General features: G+C 39.8%; 1 protein-coding gene across 5 annotated transcripts in view; it reads left to right on the top strand.

The window, feature by feature from the left end:
* Positions 1-24,016, top strand: part of fbln2 (fibulin 2) — a 54,541-nt gene that overhangs the window by 5,322 nt on the left and 25,203 nt on the right. For all 5 annotated transcript variants that reach the window (XM_064304439.1, XM_064304438.1, XM_064304436.1 and 2 more), the window contains one exon: positions 1,015-2,557. In XM_064304439.1, coding sequence (XP_064160509.1) covers positions 1,153-2,557 — 1,405 coding nt within the window. In that variant the 5' untranslated portion in view covers positions 1,015-1,152. The remainder of the gene's footprint in view (positions 1-1,014; positions 2,558-24,016) is intronic.

Genomic DNA, 24,016 nt, shown 5'->3' with positions numbered 1-24,016 from the left:
CTGTGTACATATGGTCATAGGTGATGTAGGTCACACAAGTATACACCGCAATGTGGCAATGAGAGACTTAGTCTGCACTTCTAAAATATCCAAATCCCACACCATTCTTTTGATAGACTGTTTTCTTTTTTGTGGTTGCTTAGTAAATTAAAACTGTGTACCTTGGAAACATGCTGGGCCATGCCAAAAATTTACCATGATGGTTTTGGAGCTTAAGATGCATGTAGAATTTCAAGAGGAAATAAAACCCTTCTGATCATCAGGTTTACATTTTAATATTGAAAAGAGAAATTTCTCTGGAATTCGGGTCACAAATGAAAAAGGTCACAAATGCAACACAACAAGTGCTTACAACTTCTGGGTAAGAGACTTAATGGGAAAGAGACCTAGAAGGTTAATTCCGAATTAAAAGCCACAGACCAAGTTTACCTGCAAAATCCTTTGCGAATAAAAGAAAGTTTGAAAATGATTTTACCCAGCCTTACCCATAAACACCTCTTTTTGTGCTCAAATAGCATCCCATTGCAAGCAATTCAGGAAGAAATATGTCCTAGCTGGCTCTGATGTTGGAGTAGCTTTAATCTAGGAGCCACCAATGTTCCACTCCTCAGGGTAACTGTTCTGCTCCATGGAGAATCTCACTCTTGGAAGCTGTTGCCAACAAAACTGAAAAAGCTATTATATCAAAAAGAACGTTTTTCTAAAATTTGAAGAAATATCCTCCTGCTGTGTACTGAACAGAATCCCCCTCAGGTTGCCAGAAATCCCGTCTCTGTATTGTCTGTAATCTTGTTGCAAGGATTTATTGAACGGCACACTTTGTGTCATAATCATGTGGAATTCATGTTCATAACCTCAGAATTTTGGACATATAGGCAGTTATGAAAGTGGGGCAGAGTCAAGAGGCCAGACTCAGTCTCCAGATGTGGGGTTTAACTGTGATTTAGACTGGCTGAAAGAGCTTCACAGGAAATCTACCTCATTTGGTCTCTCACTGCCTTTTCTGTCTCCTAGGTTTTGCAGAGTGGAGAGAATAGACAGGAACTGCAGTCTAATACCTGGAGGACCATAACAGATTGCCGGGACCTCTGAACTCTTTCTGATTTTGCATTTTGCATCTCAAAACCTTTTTCTAAGGGGTTTCAAAGCAAAATGGCTTTTCACCTGCTTATGAGTTCAATGATTTTCATACTTTGTCTTGGTGGCTATCATTGCCAGAAGGACTGTACTGGTGTGGATTGTCCAGTGTTGAACAACTGCATCGAGGAGGTGTTTGAGACGGAGGCATGCTGTGGCGCTTGCTTACAGACTGGGTGCACGTGCGAAGGTTACCAGTATTATGACTGCGTCAACGCGGGGTTCAGGAATGGGAAGGTTCCAGAAGGCGAGTCCTACTTTGTGGATTTTGGAAGCACGGAATGTTCTTGCCCGCAAGGGGGTGGAAGGATAGGCTGCCACTTCATCCCATGTCCTGAAATTCCTGCTAACTGTATTGACATTTTGGAACCTGCTGATGGATGTTCGCAATGTGAGCGAGTTGGGTGTGTCCATAATGAGCAGAAGTACGAGGCTGGTCACTCCTTCCACCTGGACCCCTGTCAGGTCTGCCACTGTCCAAATGATGGCGGAAGTCTGATGTGCTATGAGGTCCCTGACTGTGATCCACATGACATTCAGAAACCTATGTTGGCAGCTACCACCGAGGAGAACAGTCCAGACAGGCAGTACAATGACCCGTACATCTTTGACCAGGACGGCTCTATGGACCGCCTTTCCAAACCATACACTCTGTCCCACAGTGACACCATGCCACTTTTCAAACAGGACCAGCCTCACATTGATGAAGAAGAGGATTATGACTATCCACCCACAGGCCCTGTCAGAGATTCTCTTCCTGAACAGAGATTCCCAACAGAGCCCTCTGTGATTTTGTTCCCCCATCTTGAAACCACCGTTCCACAGGACATCAACCAAGCCGAAAAGCAAGAACTCAGAGAACGAATCGGGACTTACGAAGAAGAGACAGACACAGAAGAGGTTCCCACAGACACTCCGCAGACAGCGGATGAGACAACCCCAACTCTCCAGAATGAGGTGACCACAGAAGTGTTAGAAAGAGCTCCAGAGAGCCAGATCCATCAGCAGGGAGTAGGTGCCTTCAAAGAAGGAAAAAAGTGGGAGGAAGATCAAGCTGTCACGTCAAACGCTGTCACCAACACTACCTCTCCTGGAAAAGACCTGTCAGTCACGACTGACAGCAAAGATGAAGAAGCAGATAGCGTTCCTGGGAAAGAGAACGGCAACGACTTGGGAAAACAGGAGAGGCAGTCTGGAACACGCAGCCAGCTGCACAGGAAACCCCATGAACACCACACGTTCCCCATGGTGAAGTTCAGCCCCACTAGCCAGCCGCTAGTGAAGATGAAAGCTGAGGATGGACAACCTCAAAAGAGACAGTCACAGACCCTGTTCAACTACCAAACCGAGGAGGAAGAGGAGGAGGAGGAGGAGGAGGAGGAAAGCAATGTTCTTGAATCCTTTCCAGAACATCATGAGGGTAAGTACACAAGGCTATTATGCGAGTTCAAATGAATTTTGAAGAGACAGATGCCCATCCTTTCACACTAGTGCTTTTCACATTCCCAATTCACATTCCCAATTTCTTCAAATCCTTGTTGATCACCTCTCAGTATTGTTCTTTATGAAGCACTTTTTTTGTTTCAATGTATTATTCTGTATATATGTATAATTAGTAATGTGTACCTGTATAATGTGCATAATCAGACAATTCAAAATTCAGCTATTTCGTAAATGTAAGCAAAGATCCTGCACATAACCAGACAATTAATATCACAGTGCAAGCCTAGCAATTAATGGTCAATATTGAGTCAAAGAAACTAACGTTGTGAAGCTGTTCTCCATTGCCCAGTATTTACTGTCTGCAGTCGCAGTTTACTTGGCATTTCCACGCACTGAGAGAGATCAATGATTTTCATAGCTATGGCTGTAATGTGAAGCTGTAATTAATTCCTGTAATAAAGAATGAAGATTACAGCTAGTCTCTGTAGAAATGCAAATATATGACGCAGTTGGCTGTCAGGGACATGAAGCCAAATTTTTCCCTGCTGTGCACATCCTTCTATGAACCGTCCCACACTTGCCTGATGAAAGCCCATACTTGCCTTGTTCTTAAAGGTAATTTATCCATATTTTCTGTGGTGTTTACAGTCATGATTAAATGAAGGCCCTGGCAGGTATTAAATTTCCCATTCAGAAGAAATAGAGTTGCAACTTTGAACTTTTAGTTGTTTATAGCTCAAATGGATGTTATTCATTGTGACTTGTATTGGAATTGGTAAGCACTTTAATGGGACCTTTGGACAATACTGCTGTGTAATTCACTTCTTCTCAGGGCTGTTGGAAAATTCTGTACTCACAATTACTGCAGTACCCCTTGGAAATTGAAGCTCTCTGAAGTCCAGATGTCTTGTAAATGATGCTAGTCTTGGAGACAGTTTGTGGGGTGTACTTAACCTCCGTGGGACTGCTTCTCATCCATTCGCTGTAACAGCTGACTGCATTTCAGTTCATTTGTTTTCCAAACCAACAAGATATGCAATGGGATTGGAATAAGCCTGCCCAGAATGTGCCACATTTATAAATGGGAAAATGCTTATTTGCCAGACAGCTTGCCTGCTCTTTTACACATAATCAGGTTGTAGTCATTGGATCTCTTGGATTATTCACTCCGGAATTGCTTGTGGCTGTGTCTAAAATGACACCTTCCTTTTTCCTTTTTGTGTCCTACATATAGTGAGATAAGCAGAGGAATTACAAATCTCACTGTGTGCCAGCAGGCCATAGTCCAAGATAAACTCCTCTACCCAGCTGAAATACTTGAGCTTCTTGACAGGTAGCCTCTCCTGCACTTATCCATTCCTGGAGCGTTCAAAATTGCTCCAATTGTTTTTATTGAAAACAATCTTTCTGCTAGTCTGGCCTGATGGGGTAGTGACCCATTTCTGAGGTTTGCTGACTTTAAATTGTAGGGGGAAGAGCATTATTCATAAGAGCAACATCATGTTATCAACACCTACCAGAATGGTTAAGGGGGCATCCAGGGCAGAATGCTATTGGACAACATAGAAGCTGGTCATGCATGCTGGTAAATTAGAGCAACAACAGAGATGAAAGTGAACACACTGACAATACCCAGTGCCGGTTCCTGTTATTCTGCCTCACCACAGCTGGTTTAACTAGCTAGCCTCACACAGGCTAGCAGTAGAGTATTGCAGTTGGTCACCTCCTGAGATGCAAGTCCCTGGGTTCACTGGCTTCATTATGATTCCCTGCTCACTCATAGTATAAACCTGTTCTGAGTAGAGTAAACCGGTTTGCAGACAAAATGGCTACAAAATATGTATGCAGTAGGGTAGCTAATACACAGTCAATGTTTCCTCTGATTTGCTTCTGAGTGTGTCCTTTAGGGCCTTTATTTAATGACCTGCAGTATTCAATGTATTTCAGAAGGAAACTGAAAATTTAGAGATTGATGTCTGATATCTGTGTCACAGGTTTTTTGCACATGGTTCTCAGCTCAGTATAATCACATTTCAGATGCTTAATGAGTCTTTTTATGTCACAGTAATTTTTGAGCTATTTGCTGCTGAGCTGAACAATTTAAATTGATAGTTGTGATTTTCCAAGCACAGCAAATTGCTTTACGATGTTAACTAAAATTTGTGCTTCACCCACTCCCTTGGTCAAGATAGAATTTTGTTTAAGTCATACAATTGAAGTATCTGCTTTTATTTACTCAGCAAGGCCTTTTAATGAAAAAATGATAACAAGAAGGCTTATTTGGGGCTTCAATGCTCTGAAAGTCTCTGAGTATCATCTGACATTTGAAGACACGATCCTGCTTCACCTACATTATACGCAAGGCTTTGGAGTCTGTTTCCTCTGTCTCAGTCTTATTTCTGATCTCTGAAGGTTACTAAATGAATAACACATGATGGCAAGATGAAACATCTAGAGGTCTTGCACAGTGCAGTGAAACTGACAGGTAGATGATACAATCTTTGCTTAGATCTAACTTTGATAATGATAATGATAACAACTGTGAAAACAATAATGGTGACATAGTGATTCTTCTGACCTGAATTTCCTATTCAAACAGGGAATCCCTGACCTGCTTTTTTGGCACGTGTATCATACTCCGTCATAATCAATAGCTTTAAAATCTGAATGCTGTGCAGTTTGTTTCATTTGATCCAATGTTTGCTTGGCATACTGCACAGATTATAACACAATAGTCTTGTGTGTGCGTACTGCACAGATTATAACACAATAGTCTTGTGTGTGCATACTATACAGATTATAACACAGCGGTCTTGTGTGTGCATACTGTACCGTTTATAACACAGCGGTCTTGTGTGTGCATACTTCACAGTTTATAACACAGTTGTCCTGTGCGTGTCGGTAAATCCAGCAATTGCATTCCACCCTCATGTTCCCCCAGGGGCCGTCTTTCAGGTCAATGTACAATCCAGATCTAGGGCTGCATTAGAGCTTCTCCAGTCATCTGTCCCCCAGTCCGAGTCATGTTACCAAGACAAAATATAACGTAAATGTGCCACGGCAGTCCCAATGTGCGAAACGATGAAAAAGAAAAGCAAGCACTGATTCACTGTGTTTCCCTATGCCAATTCAGTCTGTTACATGCTGGAAAAGATGGACGCAGGACTGATTGGTTGATTGTTAAATGAGTCCTTTCTGATCCTGTAGTGTCAGCTATATAGTGTTGTTTCAGGTAATCCAATGAATCATCGATTTGGCTGCTTTCATGTGGCTTACACATGATACAGGACACGCTTTTCTTTACAGTTTGTGTTTGTATCAGGTAGCATTCCTGTCTGCCACATCCATTTTCTTTTTTTACCAAGGACAAATCCCAGCCGTTTGTTTAGTTTTTGTTTGCTGGCACGCTCCTAGCTTGTCTGCTGTGTACCTACAAACCAATTCCATGTGGTTACCTCCCCTCCTTCTACCACTGCCCTTGAGTTTTATGAAAGAAAATATGGTGCGTTAATCACTTTCGTAGTGCGTCCCTTTGAACTGGGATTTGGAAGATTTCCAGTGTAAACACATGTACAGTATGTGTATGTGCATTCGTGTAATGTGTGTGAGGGACATGTCAGACTTGCATTTCTCTTTGTTCTCTATGCAAATCAGGAAGCCATCTGCTATTATTTATCATTTCCCTTTCCTCAGGATGTAATACTAACACATAGATCATGGTGCAGTCTCTGGGCTCAAGAATCATAAACCACATTCCAGTTTTGATGGAGATAAAAGCACCAGCCATTACTGTGCTTTTCTGTCAAAGTATGCGGGCTGCAATTGCCAGTGCTGAGTGTATTATTGCCATAATTATATTTATTTTTACATGGAGATTTATGCCTTAGTGACTGTGCTTGGCTTTCAGGTTTAACACGAGTATGGATCTCCGTAGTTAGTGGGGTTTTAAAAACATAAAAATGTGGAATATATATATTATATGCACTTATCCTCGTTTGCATTTATTTTCAGGGTCTGGCCTGGTCAAGTCTGCATTATGCTTTGTAATTTATTAGATTATATTCTGAGATGACAGCATTATGTATTCTCCTCCTCTGAAAGCATGTTAATATACTTCTTCGCAGTCTTTTCATGCGTTTTTACATACACACAGACACATATAGAACATGTGCAGTACACTTCCACACACTCCATGTCTTAAACAGTCCCATGGTGTCTTCACAATTTGAAACAATTTCTGACAAACAATTAATTGTGGCTTCATAGTGATTCATATGTCACATTGTAAATGACTAATAGGTAAGGGCCATTAGAACTGGACTTGGAAATCGGATGTATGCCTTATAATTAACCACAATATAAAGATACACCATTAGTCTGGAGGTTTTTAAAGTGAGCTCAGATATTTTGTTCTGGCTCTTAGAACACACGAGAGCTCTGCTTTGAGAGGTTCCAGGGCCATGAATGTACAGCTATAATGGAAAATGTAATTATTTATCTAAACAAATTTTTTCATTGGCAATAGGATTTGCATTAGGCCAGTGTGGAGAGTGTGTATGCTTTTTTCGCTGGCTGGAAATTTTAGAAATGTTGTGATGCATTTCCTCCGAGAGGGAGAGTTTGTTCAGTACCACTTTGACACAAATCTTCAGATAGAGGGAATTCTGGTATGTATGTCAATGTCTGTATGATAAACATTTTCAATTATTGTTGATGTCTATGTAATGTGACAAAAAGTGCTGATTTATGCCATTCCTCTTGAGGGAAGTAAGAGTACTATTGATGGTGGAGGGAAATAGGCCAGGCACAGGTCTGTTATTGATTAAATAACTTTGGCATCCTCAGTAGGGCGACAAGGGGGGAGAAGACATAGTTGGAAGTTTTTACATGGTTTTTGAGTTCAAATTTTTTATTTTTTTTTAATTTGGCTGCCCAATTTCATATGCCTTATTTCCACATTTGCCAAGCACACAGAATCTTTCTCTCTTTTTTTGGGAAACTGGGTGTGTGCCCTCAGCATGCCGTGATGAATTGCTGAACTAATCAGCACCTCTTTAGACTGATATAATTTGCAGAAGTGTTCAAAATAGTTTCAGTTCCTTCATGTAATTGCCCTTAATGCATAAAGTGAGACAGAGTGTGGCATTCTGCCAGATCAGCACAGCCTGTCCTTCCACACGCTGAGTGCCGTCACCTGCTGGAGCTGGTCTGTCTCAGTTCAGCACCTGCTACCCCAAAGGTGCTGAACAGTCAGCCGGGGTATTTCATTAAGAGCTCGTATGAGGCGGTGATGACAGCTTGCGGTACTTGTTGTCTGATCTCCTTCCAGTATTGTGAAAGTGGTGGGGAAGATGGGATGGAATCACTGTCGTACATTTGGATTTCCAGTCAACAGCAGCTCTACCACCCTGTAGCCCATCTCATGCTAAATTAAACACTTCAGACAGGGGATGGGAGCTGTTAATAATTTGATGGGAAGCTTAGGAACAAAAAGTAGGTTGCGGCTCTTGGAAATGCAGTCATAAGGTCAGTACGGGCAGTCTTCCCCCTCCGCCTAGCAGAAAGTCAGTGTCACGAGGCAGTGACACTCTTTTGGAGATGTCCTCCTGAGGCGTGGATGCACTCTGGTTATTATTAAATCCAGTGGCATTTACTGTACTGCAAAAGAAAAGGGGTGTTCCCCAGTGTTTTGGCCAAGTTCCCAATCTGCTCACACAGTCTAATCAACTGCTGGTATTTCTAAATAAATCCTTGCCTCTCCATTTCAACTGATGTCTAGTTATTCTGGCCCAAAATGGCTGCTGTACTTCACCATGGTGTAGGCTACACATTGTCTTCCACTCACACTCTAAAGCACTTTCAGTTTGTTTAAAGAAATACAAGGTGTAATGAAAATAAATATCACAGGACACATCATAAATACTGCTGACATTTCTGCGCATGCTGTGGGATGATTTCATAGGCAAGGATATGGCCCTTGTAATCACAAAGTGGTTGTAATTGTTTGCAGAGCTCAGCTTTCTCTAATCTGCATCTGCGAAGATTAGATTCATCAGATTAATCATAGCCAACAGTGTCTTGGTTCAATATGGCAACAATTTGACAGATTTCATGAAGTATATGTCTTTAATGCCACAGATGAATGATGGGCTATTTTTTCAGCTGAGTGAGTGATCCTGAAACAGCTCTCCTGTCCTGCTGTGAGCTGTTGATTTTGGCAGGGGGAGGATATGCAGAACCACAGTAACCCCTCCCAACAAAGAGGGTGGGGAAGTGGGTTTGCTTGAGGCCAACTCTGATGAAAAACGGAATTGCGCATTCACCCGTTGCAACTGCCCAAACTTTATGTTAAATCATCCCAGGGAAAAACAAACTAATGACAGATGTGGTATTTATCAGGTGTACTTTCACAGCTCTGTAATGTCTGTACTTTAATTTGACATTGCTCAGATAGGGTTCTCCCTTTATGTCATTTAATAGTGTTTTCTGAGAGTCCCTTCCCCATTTTGGAAAAGCTCACATCACTATGTGACACGTAGCCAAGTAAGGAGCGCTGCCTATGAAGTGTGTGGTTCCTATCAACCAGGTTCCTGCGGACCATTATTCACACTGTCAATGAATATGCCATTGAATTATTGAGCATTTTCTATGTGACACACCATGGGTGGTGATCAGTGTACTGCATATAAGCAACTCTCAGTGGCAACAATGGGTAACCTGTAGACATCTGGTCAGGAGGAGGAGTTTGTTCAATAGTTGCTCAAGGACCTTAGCTAAACCTCTGCCCACCAACCCCAATGTCCTGCTGTTGCAGGCTTCCATTCACAATCCCCTACTTATATTATAAGAACTTTTATTCTACAAGGCTCAACCTGCACTCACAGTGAGCACCTTTACTGGCTGGGTCACTCAGGAGCTTGACTGCATGACTGGCTCTTTCACAATGATTCAGGATGGCACAAAATACTGGGCTCTTTGGAGCTGTTTGAAAAGTTGCAGTTTAGTATATTGACAAAAGTATGTGCAGCTTAAAGGTGGACAAGTAACTGTCTGAATGTATCATGTATCTCATTCCTATGCAACAATTATGCTGCTGGTTTTCCTGAAGTAATGAAGCCCACATGGACATTTTTTACTGCAGGACAAGTAGCCTTGGGTGGGTATTCATTTTCTAGTCACTGGGTCAATTAAATATTCGCTGTTCAAGGTAAAAGTACATTGTTCACATTGGAAATCTCTTTAATAACCCCCTGACATGAGATGTTTTGTGTTTTATTGCCTAAATTACATTTGCTGGTTACATTTTTTAGAACACACAATCAGGAAGTATCTTGTAAAAGCACTCCTGTGTACAGTATAAATAAATGTACTCTTATATACAACTTAAGATCAACATAACCAATGTGCCAGTGGTTTTGAGTATTATGTTTAAACGCTACACCCAAGGAGAATGCTACACCCTTTCTCCCTCTTTGCTATTTTTTCTGCGTTCCGAGAATTGGAATTAAGAAATTTCTCAGTTTTTTGCATAATCTCCCCCTCTGAACCTTGAAATCATTTTAAACGTGTCTTTTAGGGTTAGTGCGTCAGAACTACAAATACTCCATGTATGTCTGTCAATAGAATAGGTGCCATGGCTTCAGCTTTGACCCTTGGGTGGACTGGCCTTCTTAAAGGTCACTGGGTTAAAAAAAAGCCTTTTGAATGATGTCATCATCCCAGAACACGGAACATTCACAGATGGTAATGGTTGAGTAATGATTGTTATTAAGTCAATGTGAAGAAATTATCATCTGTGGTGGAGCAGGGAAAAAAAATAAATATATGAACTAGATCCATGTTATTTACTGGCTTATATGTCGATGGATACCTTCGCAGATGAAACAGGACCAAGATGAATGATGTTATTGCCGTTAACTCTGTCCAGGAGGTTTGTCCTTCTGATATGATGTGGGATCTTTAGGGCTTGGGGGTTTCATTTGAAGTCTTTGTCTGAAAGCACCATTACCTGTGATGGATGAGTGTTCCCTGTTATTGCTTTTAAGCTTGGGGACGGCTAGGTGCTGCCCCCATGAGTGCGAGTAATTTCTCCACTCCCATGGGGTGGGGCCAGAGCCCCTGATTCGGCAGTATAATTACTGGGGCAGTCTGCAGGCAAACTTACAAGCTCCCCGGTGACCTTATGTCTTAGATCTCTCTACGAAGGCCTGAGGTCGAGCATTGGGGTACATGTGTGGGGACACTGCCAAACCAAGACATTGGCTGGCTCACTCTGCTCGCAAAGCTGCATTGCACCCCGCGACATTGCATCTGTGAATGAGCCAAGAAAAATATTGAGGCTCCCAGACAGTTTTTAGTAAATCTCATTCATTTCTTACATTGTCATGGGGAGAGAGAAAAAGGAGAGAAGCAGAGGATCTTGGCTTTCGTTTCGCCCTCTCTCTCTCTCTCTCTTTCTCTCCTCTCTCTGTCTCTCTCTCCTGCTCTCTCTCTTGCTCTCACACTCACTGTGCCACTCTCCCTCTCTGAATTATGTGTAATACAATAATACTCTGTTCCAAACCAACAGCCTAAGTAGGAAAGCAGCAGCGACTACTTCATTAGTTTAAAGAAAGAACTCTTTGTATGAGAAAGGTCTCTGAGCAGGTCCAACTTGCACGTTTTTGCTTCTACTACATTACTGGTAAAATACATTAGGGTGACTCTTTATTTCGCTCACTGGAAGATATAACTCAATGCCACTTTTTATAGGCCATAAACAAAGTGCTGATGCTGCATATTAATTTTTCCTTTTTTTCATACAGCATTTTATGACAGAGCTAGAAAGAGTGTGTGTGTGTGAGAGAGAGAGAGAGAGAGAGGGGGTTTTTCAGATAGTTATCCATACTTGACATAGTCTGGTGGAGAATGTAGCCTTATCTCAGAGTGCAGCTAAGATAACTGTACACTTGTTATCACTTCCACCCATTGTTTGAATACTAAGAGGAATGGAAGTTGGTGTATACTTACCTCCAGTCAGAGTGATACCGCAGGTTTTCAGAGTCAAAGTTTCTGAAGCATGAGGAAACGAGGGTTGGCATGTCCAGCTAATTCTGAACTATTGTGTTTATGGAGGAAGGCAAGAGACATGCTAGGCCCGGAAAACAGCCCTGAAAGCTTGCCGTGGCTAAATTAGAAGTCATTGTGCTGTACAGAAATGAGACGCTCTTCCTGTATTGGAAAACTGATTGCACAGGCACGAGGCATTTGTGCTTTTCACTGCCGTCAAGATATAAATCTCAATATTGAAAACAGAGGAATTCATGGGAGTTGTTATATTCTGAAGCAGCATGAAACAAGAAATAACATGATCCTAAATGAATGAAAATGTGAGCTATCTGGAGCCATGTGCAACTGCTGTCCAATACTTCCTGTAAAATCACTGTTCTTATAGTGCTGGGATGTTAATAGCAAACAGTATTGCTCTGGTCCTTGTAGTAGATTAACTGTCCAGTCCAAACACAAAAATTTCCTTAAGAAAGAAATGAGGTCATTATGGGTATAATACGGGATACCATTGTGGGAGGATTTGCCATGGCAAGGAGTGATGACCTGCAAATGAGCTAGTTTAGCTATTTTGTTTCTTGCTTTGTAAACCTTCAAATAAGAAGGTTTACAAAGCAAACATCTTTTCGCAAAAAAGAAATGTTGCTTGTGATGCTCTAAGGTTGAAAATAAATGTACATACAAGGGCAAATGTCAGCTTGGTCTGGGATTTGGTATTTAGGATAAGTATTTCCTGAAATGCAGGTGTATGTAGGCCCCAGTGGAAAGTTTTCAGGATTGATTTACAATGTGTGTTTTACTTCAGCTTGGCCCTTGTTGCTTTGATTGGCTGGGGTGGCAGTCTACACTGAGCTCAAGACTCAAGGGTGAATTCTGGGGTATTATCACAGGGAAGAATGTAAGTAACAGGTGCTGTGCCTTATATCATTAAATCTTCCCAAATGTTAACTTGGTAGCATTAGTTTTAAGTATAAGAGCATCAAAAAGAAAACTTAAAACCACTGAAAATCAGGATAAGTCCATTAGAAAAGAGTTAAAAAGTTGAGCTTTTTTATATATAGGACACAGACATATTTTTTATTGATTTGGCTCTGCACTACACAATTTTATATTCGTAATCAAACAGTTCACACGTGGTTGAAATGCACAGTCTCAGCCATTATTGGAGGGTATTTTGAAAATACATTTCAGTTTAATCATGTAGAAATTACAGCACTTACAAACCATTTCAGGGTTTGCTAATGTTTGGGACAGATGGTGTCACAGGTGTTTCTGATTAATCAGGTGTGCTCAATTGCTTCCTTAGTGCAGGTATAAGGGAGCTTTCAATATCTAGTATTTATTCTAGCCTTTGATTGCTTTTGGAGGTTGCTATTGGCATTTGTCAACACAAGGACCAGGGATGTGACAATGAAAGTCAAGTAAGCCATTATGAGGCTGAGGAATAAGATAGAAAACTGTCAAAAACATAGGCAAAACCTTAGACTAACTAAACTAATGGTTTGGAACATCATTAAGAAGAAAGAGAGCCCTAATTCTACACACACACAATGCCTGATTTGCTCAACTACTTGTAGAAACTTGTGGTGACTACTTCACTCTGATGGTAAGGTAACAATAACAGAGGAAATCAGGAAGGGGGCAAATGCCTTTTCATGGCACTGTATATGTATACTGTATATATATGAAATGTTTCAGTCAAACAACCTTCATCTCTGATAACTAATTAAAATGAGTCAGAGTAGAAACAGCTTTTAATAGCAATATGGGCCAGTTATGGACCGTTTTGGCAGTTTCAGGTCAGTATGCATTTGTTTTGTGTTAAATTTAGATGCACAATCCTTTTTATCTGTTATTTATATTTGCACACGGCCACAAGGTTTTGGAATGAGACAGAATAAGTTTCATAACTCTTATGACTGAGTTTTAAGTGGAAGCTTCAAGTAATAATGAGACCCAGATTCCATTTACCTGCAAATGGAAAATTTAGTTAGTGTAATTAAGCCAGGGCTAATTATTTTGTTATTTACCATTATGAGTTTGGGAGTTTCTTATATTCCTTTGAATTAATTATTTAATATGAATATGATTTGGAGGAAAATGTTTGATAAACTAAGTTCATCAAAGTTAAGGACGGTGCCCATTGTAGTCAGTTTGAATCTGGGCCTTTGTCTCCGATGGGGAGAGTGGGTTTGCCTGTCTTTCCAGGCATGTATACACAGCCTGACAGAATTGAGTATAGCACTGTGGAGTTTGTGATTGGAGGGTTTGAGGCTACAGTGTGCTAACAGGATGGCCATTTAAGATTTAGATGTCTTTCTAGGTATTTCACATCTACTGACTACAAATGGGCCATGCCACTCCGTATGTCTGTATGGATAGAGCTCTTTAGCCGGGTGATTGGTGGTGATAGATTACATTTGATGGATGCCTTGAAGTGGCTGGTAGGGGGTGGCCACGAGAGAGAGGCAACAGATGTGTGAATGACTCACAAATAGGCCAAACAAAAGGAAATATAAATGATACAATGGGAAAAAATTACAATGCATGGACTAGTTATTAATTACAAATGTAGTATTGTGAAATAATGCAGTCTAATCATTCATCTCCTTGTATTATATTGGGTTGCTTCATAACCAACAAAAATGTAGTAGGTCACAGGATTTGACATGAATATTTTGTTGTATATAAAATCAAAATTTGTGCTAAAACTCTATGATTTTCTAACCTTCTTGGTGTAGAATTTAGAACATAGGTATGATTTCCATCTTACCTGTGAATATTGCTTCATAAAATATATTCCTACAATGAATCCTGCTGGAGGGAGAGGGAGAGAGAGCAAGAGGGTTCATGGTGGCCATATTTTTTTATGAAGCAATATTACATGAAGTGGCTGGTTGGGGGTAGACATATAGAGCAGGGTTCATGGCGGCCATATTTTTATGAAGCAAATTTCACGCTACAAATTCCCTTTGTTTCAAGGTTTCACGTGCCTGGGAGGTCGAGGTTTGCTACTGAATGGCACTAGCTCCTGTTAGTGGCCCAGGGTCGGCATGCTTGTGATTAATAGACTCTTGTACACTATCTGGAACGTTGCCATCTGGACTGCACCCAACATAAATCTGCCATCCTTAGTTGTTACCTTAGTTATCAGCCTCTTAGGGTGCATTAGGATTTTAATTACCCTAGCTGCTTGCGGACGGAGAGGGTGATTCACTGTCGAGGGGCACTGCGTTGCATCAAGCCACTGCTATTTATGTGTTTGATCAGTGCATGGACCTGCCCCTGGGCTAATATATTGCAAGGCGATATAAAGTTCTGGCTGTATGCATATACTGTAAAGGACCTGACCAATGAGAGGTCATGAATCCCTGGAATTGTCCCTGGTGTATTAGCAGTCTGTTGTTCATTGACATACTGACTGAGAAAGAGGCTGCGGAAGTGTATGACGTTTCCTTAGAGAGAGCCATATGTCTCCTCGTGTCATGAGCCGGACAAGTGGGAGGCGGAGCAGCGCCTGAGTTGACTGGGAACCATGTATGTTATAGAGAGTACGCAAGGGAGAAAAATACGTCTAGATGTGTCATGTAAATCCATTTGGTGCTGTATTTTGGTTGTTTCTCACTTGTTTACATACTTCAAGGCCTCAGTTTATCTGGCCTGCAAGTTCAAATGTAAGAAAAATGTGAAAATGTTCTACAGACATTATAGTCATGGTTGCCATGGAGCTAGATCCTGCCCAATCAGACAAGGATGTGAGAGACTTATGTTTTGCAGAATGTGCTGTAGGCAGTTCATAACAATGGCTTATCAATCAGGCTGGAGGAAAATATGGAAAAACTCCTCGCAAGAGACACTGAAACCTACATCAGCTTCAGTTTTATTCTTAAAGGGTGCCATTGGTATTTGCTCCTATGGAGTTTGCTGGAGCTTGAAATTAAGATTAAGATTTTCAGGAACATCAGGCCTTTAAAAGTAAACACAGGGAAAGCATAGAACAATTAACAATACGTTTTTAAGCAATAGTGTCTATACCTTGAGCTTGATGGGCCATGTCTTCAAAAAAAAAAGATAAATAAAAATAGTCTAGTTAACATAATTACATCATTCAAAACATGTTTAAACTGTTAAAAGATGTTATCACTAATAATAATAACAATAATAATAATAATAATATAATTTGGCTGTAACATAAATGATTTATGGTCCATGAGTGCAGAGTACAGTCGAGCATGTCTTTCTGCACCTAACTGATGACTATGATCATTATAATGAGGGGGGACGTAATGATGATGTAAACTATGACTTACATGCACAATTTTAGGGTTCTGGTTGTCGTTATAGTGCAGCACTGCCTTGACCTCTGGAAAATGCACAAAGGTCAACGCTTTAAAACTGACTAATGGATTTTGCAGTTCAGTTTTTATCATGTCCGCAGTTAATCTGTTTCAGGACTGATCAGCCGATTAAAATAATATGGCAAAGGTCTTTCATGTCCTCCACAAGAGGAACTGTGCTTCTTGATTGCTGATTGAGGGTAATATTCAGGCCATCGAAGTCAATAATTCAGGATAGATGCCAAACACTAAAGAGCAAGTGACAAGTGTGCGGTCAAAATGTTAAATGGAGGGCCATATAAATGGCATGATGCTGATTGTGACTTCGCTGTGTAATGTTGGTGCTGTTACAGAGGTTTATGATGGCAAGTGTGTTGTGTACACATTCGTTTAGCCATTGATTTAATGCTCTTACGAGCAGTCAGTCACATTAGTTCTCTCTATTCCTAGCTCTACCTAGTTTTTATACTTTATACCTCCTAAAGAGATTTGTGGATTAAATTGCTGTTGAAATGTGTGAGTTGCACGGCTTGAGAAAGAAGTTTTAAATTGTTTTTGCTTATTGTTTTTTTTTTTTGCATTACTGTGCTGATATTTAACAAAAAAAGAAAACAGAGTTGCTGATCTTATTTGTCAGGCTCATGAAATTGCTTATTAAAATTTTCATCCCCCTTTCATATCTGCATGGGTCGGGATGGGTTCCTGCTATGCCTTATTTAACAGCATCAGTCATCTTTGGCTGTAGCACTCAGCATTTGGCACCCTGGAGAGATCAGTCTGCCTTCCCCAGACTGAGCAGACATTTAAAACAAACCCAAAGTGTTTCTATTAAAGAAAACCACACTTTCCCCCGATTCCTATTGATTTCACTCCTGTGACACAGCCATTGCCATTTGAAGCCTGATGGGCTTGGTGATTTTGAATGGGTTTAAAGGCCTTTCTCCAGCTAATCTGCAAATCTGAATTCCGAACTGTTATTGGCCTCATGATCCATCGTGTCAGCTTATTTTCGCTTTGTTAAAACAAAGATGTTTTGCTCCTGGTGTTGAATGCTTTTTTACCGCACCAGAGTGCTATTCATTTGAGCATTTCCTAGAGTGCAACCTGATATGCACTTGGAAAATCACGTCCTGATATAATTTGGTGATGTTTTTGATCTGATATTGGGAGAGTCAGGAAGGAAAGTGAACATGGATGGCAGTTTAAATGCCACAAAAAGCATCTCTTTGAGCCAGTGGTCCACACTTCTGGTCATGGAGCTCTGAAGAGTCAGCTGACTTTAATTGTTACTCAGAGCTTGAGTAGCACAGCAATTAAAGAAGTTGATTATACTCAGGTTAACTCAGGTCAACTGGTTTCTTGCATCTGAATTGTTAGCTGATGTTGAGCAACAAACAAAAACCAGCTGACTCCAGGACCAGGATTGAGTATCACTGCAGTAAAAAAAGGAATCCATATAAAACAGGGTTACCCAATCTTTTCCGAAAAAAGGGCTGTGGTTTTTTGGTTTAGCCCAGCACTAATACACTTGATTCTACTTAAAGTTTTTTTTGAAGACCAGATTGGTTATTTTGTTGAATCATGAATTTATTTTTAAAACTTTTTTCTGCAAGTTAGATGCTATATAACTGCTCTCGTTTTTAGTGTGGGCATTTCCCTCTGCTTCTAACAAGACCTATCATGTCCCTGTACAAAATTTAAAAATACTGCAGCTTGTTCATGGTTGTAAGTAATCAAACTTGAATTTCACACGTATCGCTTGTAAGCATTGTTGTCAATCGTCTCCTGTGCTTAATTAATGGAAATTACTAGATTATTGAGATGGTGCAGATTGAATAATTGTTTGAGAAGGGGCTTGACAAAGAGGCTGTTGCAACCTCTAGCAGGCAAAGCAAGAAAACAAGGGACAAACTGGTGGCCTACTTATAGCACATCCTTACCCAAGCAGGTTTTTTGAGTTTTAGTTTTAAAAATGTACTCACATCAGAGGATGAATTTTATGGCTGTATGGGTTACCTGTGTACAAAAACATAGTTTTAAATCCCAAACCCATGATATTACTTTGTTGCAACAAGTACAAAAAAGTAAAGTGAAGAAGACAAATATTTTAGAGAAATAGTCTACAGATACTGTAACCCTATTACTACTTTTCAGTTATTTACAAAAATATCACTGGGCTTTATATTCACGCACTGTCATTTCTACTTCCATAACATTTTCTGTTCACATATGGCCATGATGAAAAATGTTTATCCTCACTAGCAAGAGACAAAGAAATATCTTTCCTGGTTAGTTAAGGGAGGTTCTTCTGTGAACATGGTTAATTTTATGGCAGACATCTGCTGCACAGATGACTTCTCAAGGGCCTAAACCTTGGGTAAGAAGAAACTGAAATGGCACTTGCATTTACTGCTCGCCCAGCCATGTGTCCATTCAATGAGACATTTTATCTGTATGACGAGGTCGCATTATATGGTCACCCCTGGGTGAGCAACCTTTTCTAATATTAAACTCCTCTTTCATTATGCGACCTTCTCCCCTTTGATGGTTCAACCTGGCTCTAGACAGTGACACTGATTAAAATAATCAGGCTCCATTTACAGTTCAAGGCATTGGTGCAGTGATAATACACCTCCCATAGACAGTGGCCACTGAGAATATAAATTGCCTAATGCAGTCGACTCAGTTTTCTATTTAATAAATGTCCAAATCATATAACTGATATTAAATTATGTGTTTTCTTTTATTTAAGCTGTAATTATACTTTGCATACTTTATGTGGCTGTACATTAATCATACCACTATGCTGTACTTACAAGAATTAAATTGTGTTTGATAACTGGAATGTTGTTAAAACACAAACATACATTTAAGATGTTAGGCAAAGGTCATTTTTACGATGGCACATATATTCTTCAGCACCAGGTCTCTTTAGTGCTCTGTTTTTAAACACTGTTAATGATCTGTTTCAAAGGGGACTATTAAAAACGACAGAGCTCAGGAAAAATATGTAGGATGGAGCTTGTACAGAAAATTATTTATTAAGTGTATTTTGGAGATTTCCTGCAATATAGTAATTCCTGTATTTCAAAACTGTTTAGATAAACAGCTGCAATATGTATCAGTGCAAATATAATTACACAAGGGTGGCAAAATGACAGAAGCCAGACTGTTTGTATTCTACAATTTTGATTAATTACCCAATTTCTTGAAGTTTTATATATTTAATATTAAAATGGTATTTCCCCTGTGCCGCTGTACAAATAAACAAATAAGAACTTAAACAATTCATATTTTTGGAAGAACATAAATCATTCTTATGCCCGTGAAAGTTAAACAGGAAAGACAGGAAGTTTTTCTGGTTCATGTGGAGAGAAGTTTTTTGTTTTGCTTTTGTCCGCTGGTACATTTCTGTTATTAAGTGCTGTGATGCGCTCTTTTCAGGTTCACTCCCTTTCCCCATGGAATACCTTCCTACCTAATTAGTACTTTTCAATTTGCATGTGGATTCTTCAAATTCTGAAACATTCTTTGAAGACCTGATCATTCCTTTGCATTTGTCTAAACTTTTATAGATGCCATTTTGGTTCTGCTTTAATGCTGTGCATATGTGTTTTGTGTTTGCCGTGGTGTGTTCAAAGGCAGGTTTTCAGTCTGGCATGCAGCTTAATGACAGGCACAGGGAGCAAGAAGCACTCTAATCACTCTTGAAACCCCCCTGCAAGGACACAAGGCAAGCTAGATCATTAGAGAACCTAACTGATTATATTTGGTTTAGTTACTTGATTAAGAACCTTGTCGTCAACCCAGCATGGAACATTGCTAGACAAAAAGAAAAGTTTACTTTTTTTGGATAAGCAAACTACACATTTGACAGAAATGTCCTCTGGCTACACTATTAATCTCTTGATTCTGTGTTGTTTCTGCGGTGATTAGAACTCTGAATGTCTGTCTGGAATTTGATCTTCCGGCTGAACTGTGTTTGGTCTTTAGGAGATGTTCTTACCACTGCAGTTCTCAGCTCCAACTGTCTTGGTATGGTACCTCATATCCTGTGGTACATCATATGCGGTTGATGATTATACTGTAGGATATCCATAGTTACTGTATAATGTAAGGTCAAATACAGGCAACTTCAAATTTAATCAGGCCACTGAGGTGGTGTCCAGCCCAATCAGCACAGCAGATCTACCTTTGGGGGTTTCTGTTTAGTTTCTGTTCTGCTGTTCTTTATTTATTTATTTTTTGAATCGTGTACTTGTAAATAAGTACTTGTAAATATTCAGCTTCACTTTATCATTAGTACCACCTGGAATGAAGCATAGCAAGGTGAGAAAATGGCTTTCAGCAGCAAGCCTGAGATTTTCAGGTCTCTCTTCCTTGAATGAAAAAGCAGCATCTTAAGCACACCTGTGTTGTACTTTGTTAGTTCATTAACATGCACATATTCATGCCCAGTTGTATTTATGCAGAAACAAGACCCAATTTAAGATATGTTATTACAGGAGTTTCAGTCAGGCAACTGTCCTGTGAGCAGAAATCAGCATGGACAGTATAAATCTACCTTTCCTCACCTTGTTGTGATACGTTCTTCTGTACATTTGAAATATGCTGGTAAACATCAATGTGGCCTGAAGGCTTGTTAAGGAGGTGCTGTTGACTTGGACTTACTTTTGCTTTCAGACCAGATTTTCTGCAGACTGCCTAAACTGTGAGTAGGCCTATAAATCATGTTCTATACACTGTAGATTTCCTTCTCTCAAAGTGATCATTTGGCAAGGAAATCTCAATTAAAGGTGACCCATAAATTCTTTTTTTTTTGGCAGTGTTAATTCCCTAGCATTTTCATATTGTTGTTGATATCCTGCCAATGTTTGCTTAGCTCTTAACGCTTGTATCATTCTTACACTGTAATCAGCAGTAAACATTTGTGTGTTATCTCTGTTGGTTGTCTCTTGAAGTAATTATTTATTAAATAATTTATAATGAATTAAAATATATAGATTGATTTTAATTTAGTTATTTAGCAGGCCCCATAATCCAGGGTGACTTACACAGTATACATTTAAATTTAATGTACATTTATATGGCTGGAGACACTGTTGTGAAGGCATTTAAATGAGGTATCTTTCTGAAGATTCCCACCAGTCTCCCACCAGTGATCTGAATCTGTTCATATCTGCTGACCTTGAGACTATTTCCACAGGATTGCAGGTTAAGATGAACGCATTTCAAATTTATGACATGCATTAATTTGAGATACTACTGCAGTAACTAACATCAACCATGGGTGACATAATCTCCACTCTGCCCCAACAAGTATTGAGTCATTAAATTTCTATTTCTGATTAGGGTTTTTTTATTTTTTTATTTCATTCATTCAAGCAGTTTTACTCATTAGTGAGTGGATTTGGTCATTATTTATACTTTGTACAGTATATACGTTTGCAACTGTTAAATGTGATTTGCTGTTCTGCACTGCACACACTATTGCAGTTGTGATGAATCATTGTGAGTTCTCTCATGTGGTCTTCCAGTATGCAATCCGTATGGAGTTGATGTATATGCTGCACAAGAAATAAAGTATGGATGGAAATCCATATGCCTTTATTAAACATGCAAGCTCAACACTGTACTATAAACACAATTTAATATGAAGTGCATTATAAATTATAAACTGTACCAATAATAAAAATGAATCCCCATTCTACCTTTCATTCAGTCAAATTCAATCAAATCTTATTTATAGAGCACATTTCATACAAGTGATGCAGCTCATTGTGCTGTACATAAAAAATTCATTGCATTTTGGGGTAGAGTAGTGCCTGGTTGTGCTGTTCTTGCTTTTTGTATGTGCTGCTTGTATTTCCTTCTTAAATTAAATGAATAAATAAACAATACAATACATTTTGTTTTTATCCCACTGCATTCAAAGTTAAATGCTAGTATTTAAAGTATGTATGATTCTACCTTGTTGAATACATATGCATTTTTCTTTGTCTTATGCTTTTGTGCTTAAGCAGATATCATAAATTGCTCTGCTATATGGCAATAAAGTATTAGCTAAGTCCACTTGGTATAATTGTTGATCAGTGAATGCATTTATGTGCCATGAATCTTAGTTTCTGAAGTCTCCATGTCTGTTTATTCTGTAGACAACATTTTTAGAGCACTCAGGATAGGAAACATATGCATTTCATCTCAATGGCTTGCATTAATTCAACATTTGCCTTAACATTGACTCAAGGACAAATATTGATTGAAGACTGGAATTGAAACATGCCACACATATGGGTTTCTGCCATAATTACTTATGGTTATACTTTCCTGTAACAATGACATTCTGCCATATCTTCTCCTGCAGCCTTTGAGTTACATATGGTCAATATAGCAAATATTTGGTCAAGTTATACAGTAGTGTGTGACCTAACTTGAGTTGGTTAATATTGGATTGTGGAAATTCTTTGTACTTTTTTTGGCACCCAATGTGGGGCTGTTCATATTTAATTCCCACCCCGGTCTAGAAGGCCAAATTGTCTGCAACCTCAGCTGCTTAAAAGCACAAACCCCAGTGCAGATTCCAGAGACTATAGATATCCATGGTTCTCCTCAAAACATGCTTCTTTTCACACAGCTAAGCTCTCAAAGGGTAGAGTCACAGGACCGCTTTTTACATGCGGCACTGACTGAAATCTATGAGTGCCCCATCAACCAGCAGGGGTCGCTAGATAGCAATGTACACAGGACCCTATCTGACTGAACCCTACCATTCCCTGAGCGACTCAGTTGCCAAATGCATGTCACCCCATGGTGCTACTGGTCACAGTCGTCACTGGTACACCCTGGATTTGATCCATGCCCCACAGTAACTTATTGAACATTAAAACCAACTTTCCCTGTCTACTAACATAGGCGTAATTTCAGAGTTTGCCCACTGCTTAGCAAACAAACCGTACGGGTAACTATTGGTGGTTGGAAAACTTAAACATGCATAGGATAGAAACCATTAGCTAAATTTGTGTTGCAAAAATGTACTGTGATTTGTTAACTCTAGCTGGCTTCACTGAGGTCAAATGAACTAGGCACAAGAGGCAGGCCAGTTTGTATAACATATACATACTTGTTGCTGCTGTACAGCATCAAATAGTGTACTGATTACTCTGCCTTCAGAGTAGGCATTTGGCAGACTGCAAGGCTACATCATGGGGTAACCTGAAATGGTTTTACATGCTTTTATTCAGGGACACAATACAACTACCGATTTTACTTGCTTGTTCAGGGACGCAATACAACGACCATTCTGTTTGTGTTAATGGGATATGCTACAAGAAATGCTCTCGCAGGTAGACTCAAGTTTGCCACATTTTTGTTACAAGTAAATTATGTTGTGTTGCTCTTTCCTCTATACTGGATGACAGATTACACATTGAACATTAAGGTGATTTTTTTAAACAAGAATTATTACAAGCACATTTTCAGGTGGCTTTTATTACCCAGTATTCCCTCAGTGCACAAATACAGAAGGATGGAACAGGAACATGATAGCTGAATCAATTTCGCTGGCTGTTCTCCGGTGAAGATGCTTTAGGCGCACTTGAAAAATGTTGGCTTCATTAACAGTTCCGTGAGGCATCCATAGCCAGGCTCACTCTGAATAAACCTGGTTCTGCTACTCATTCTCATATTGGTGGTCTTGCTTCGTGACCTCAGGAGTTTAAGGGGTTTAAGGAACTTGCAAACACAAATCTTAACATCAATACAAAGTTCTTGTCATGGAGCAGTGGCTTCTCCATTGGGACAATGAGTTCACTCTCTAGTCATTTCCTGTTTCACATCAAGTATAAGTATTCTTGTGAGACAGTCAGCAGTTTGGTACAGTTGACCATACAGTAGTTTGCGCTCTCTAAAATGGATTTACAGTATAGTCAACATTAAGGCTAAACAAGGTACCCATCGGTTTCCAGAGCGAGTGACTGTTTTTCTCAATACCAGTTCACTGCTTGTTTTCTGCATTGTCTTGTAAGAAATAAAGATAGTGAAAAATGTTCTATGTC

The sequence above is a fragment of the Anguilla rostrata genome, chromosome 13 (assembly GCF_018555375.3).
Source record: "Anguilla rostrata isolate EN2019 chromosome 13, ASM1855537v3, whole genome shotgun sequence".
NCBI lineage: Eukaryota > Metazoa > Chordata > Actinopteri > Anguilliformes > Anguillidae > Anguilla > Anguilla rostrata.
The sequence above is the reverse complement of the archived record's forward strand: the minus strand, read 5'-3'. Positions and strand labels throughout refer to the sequence as shown.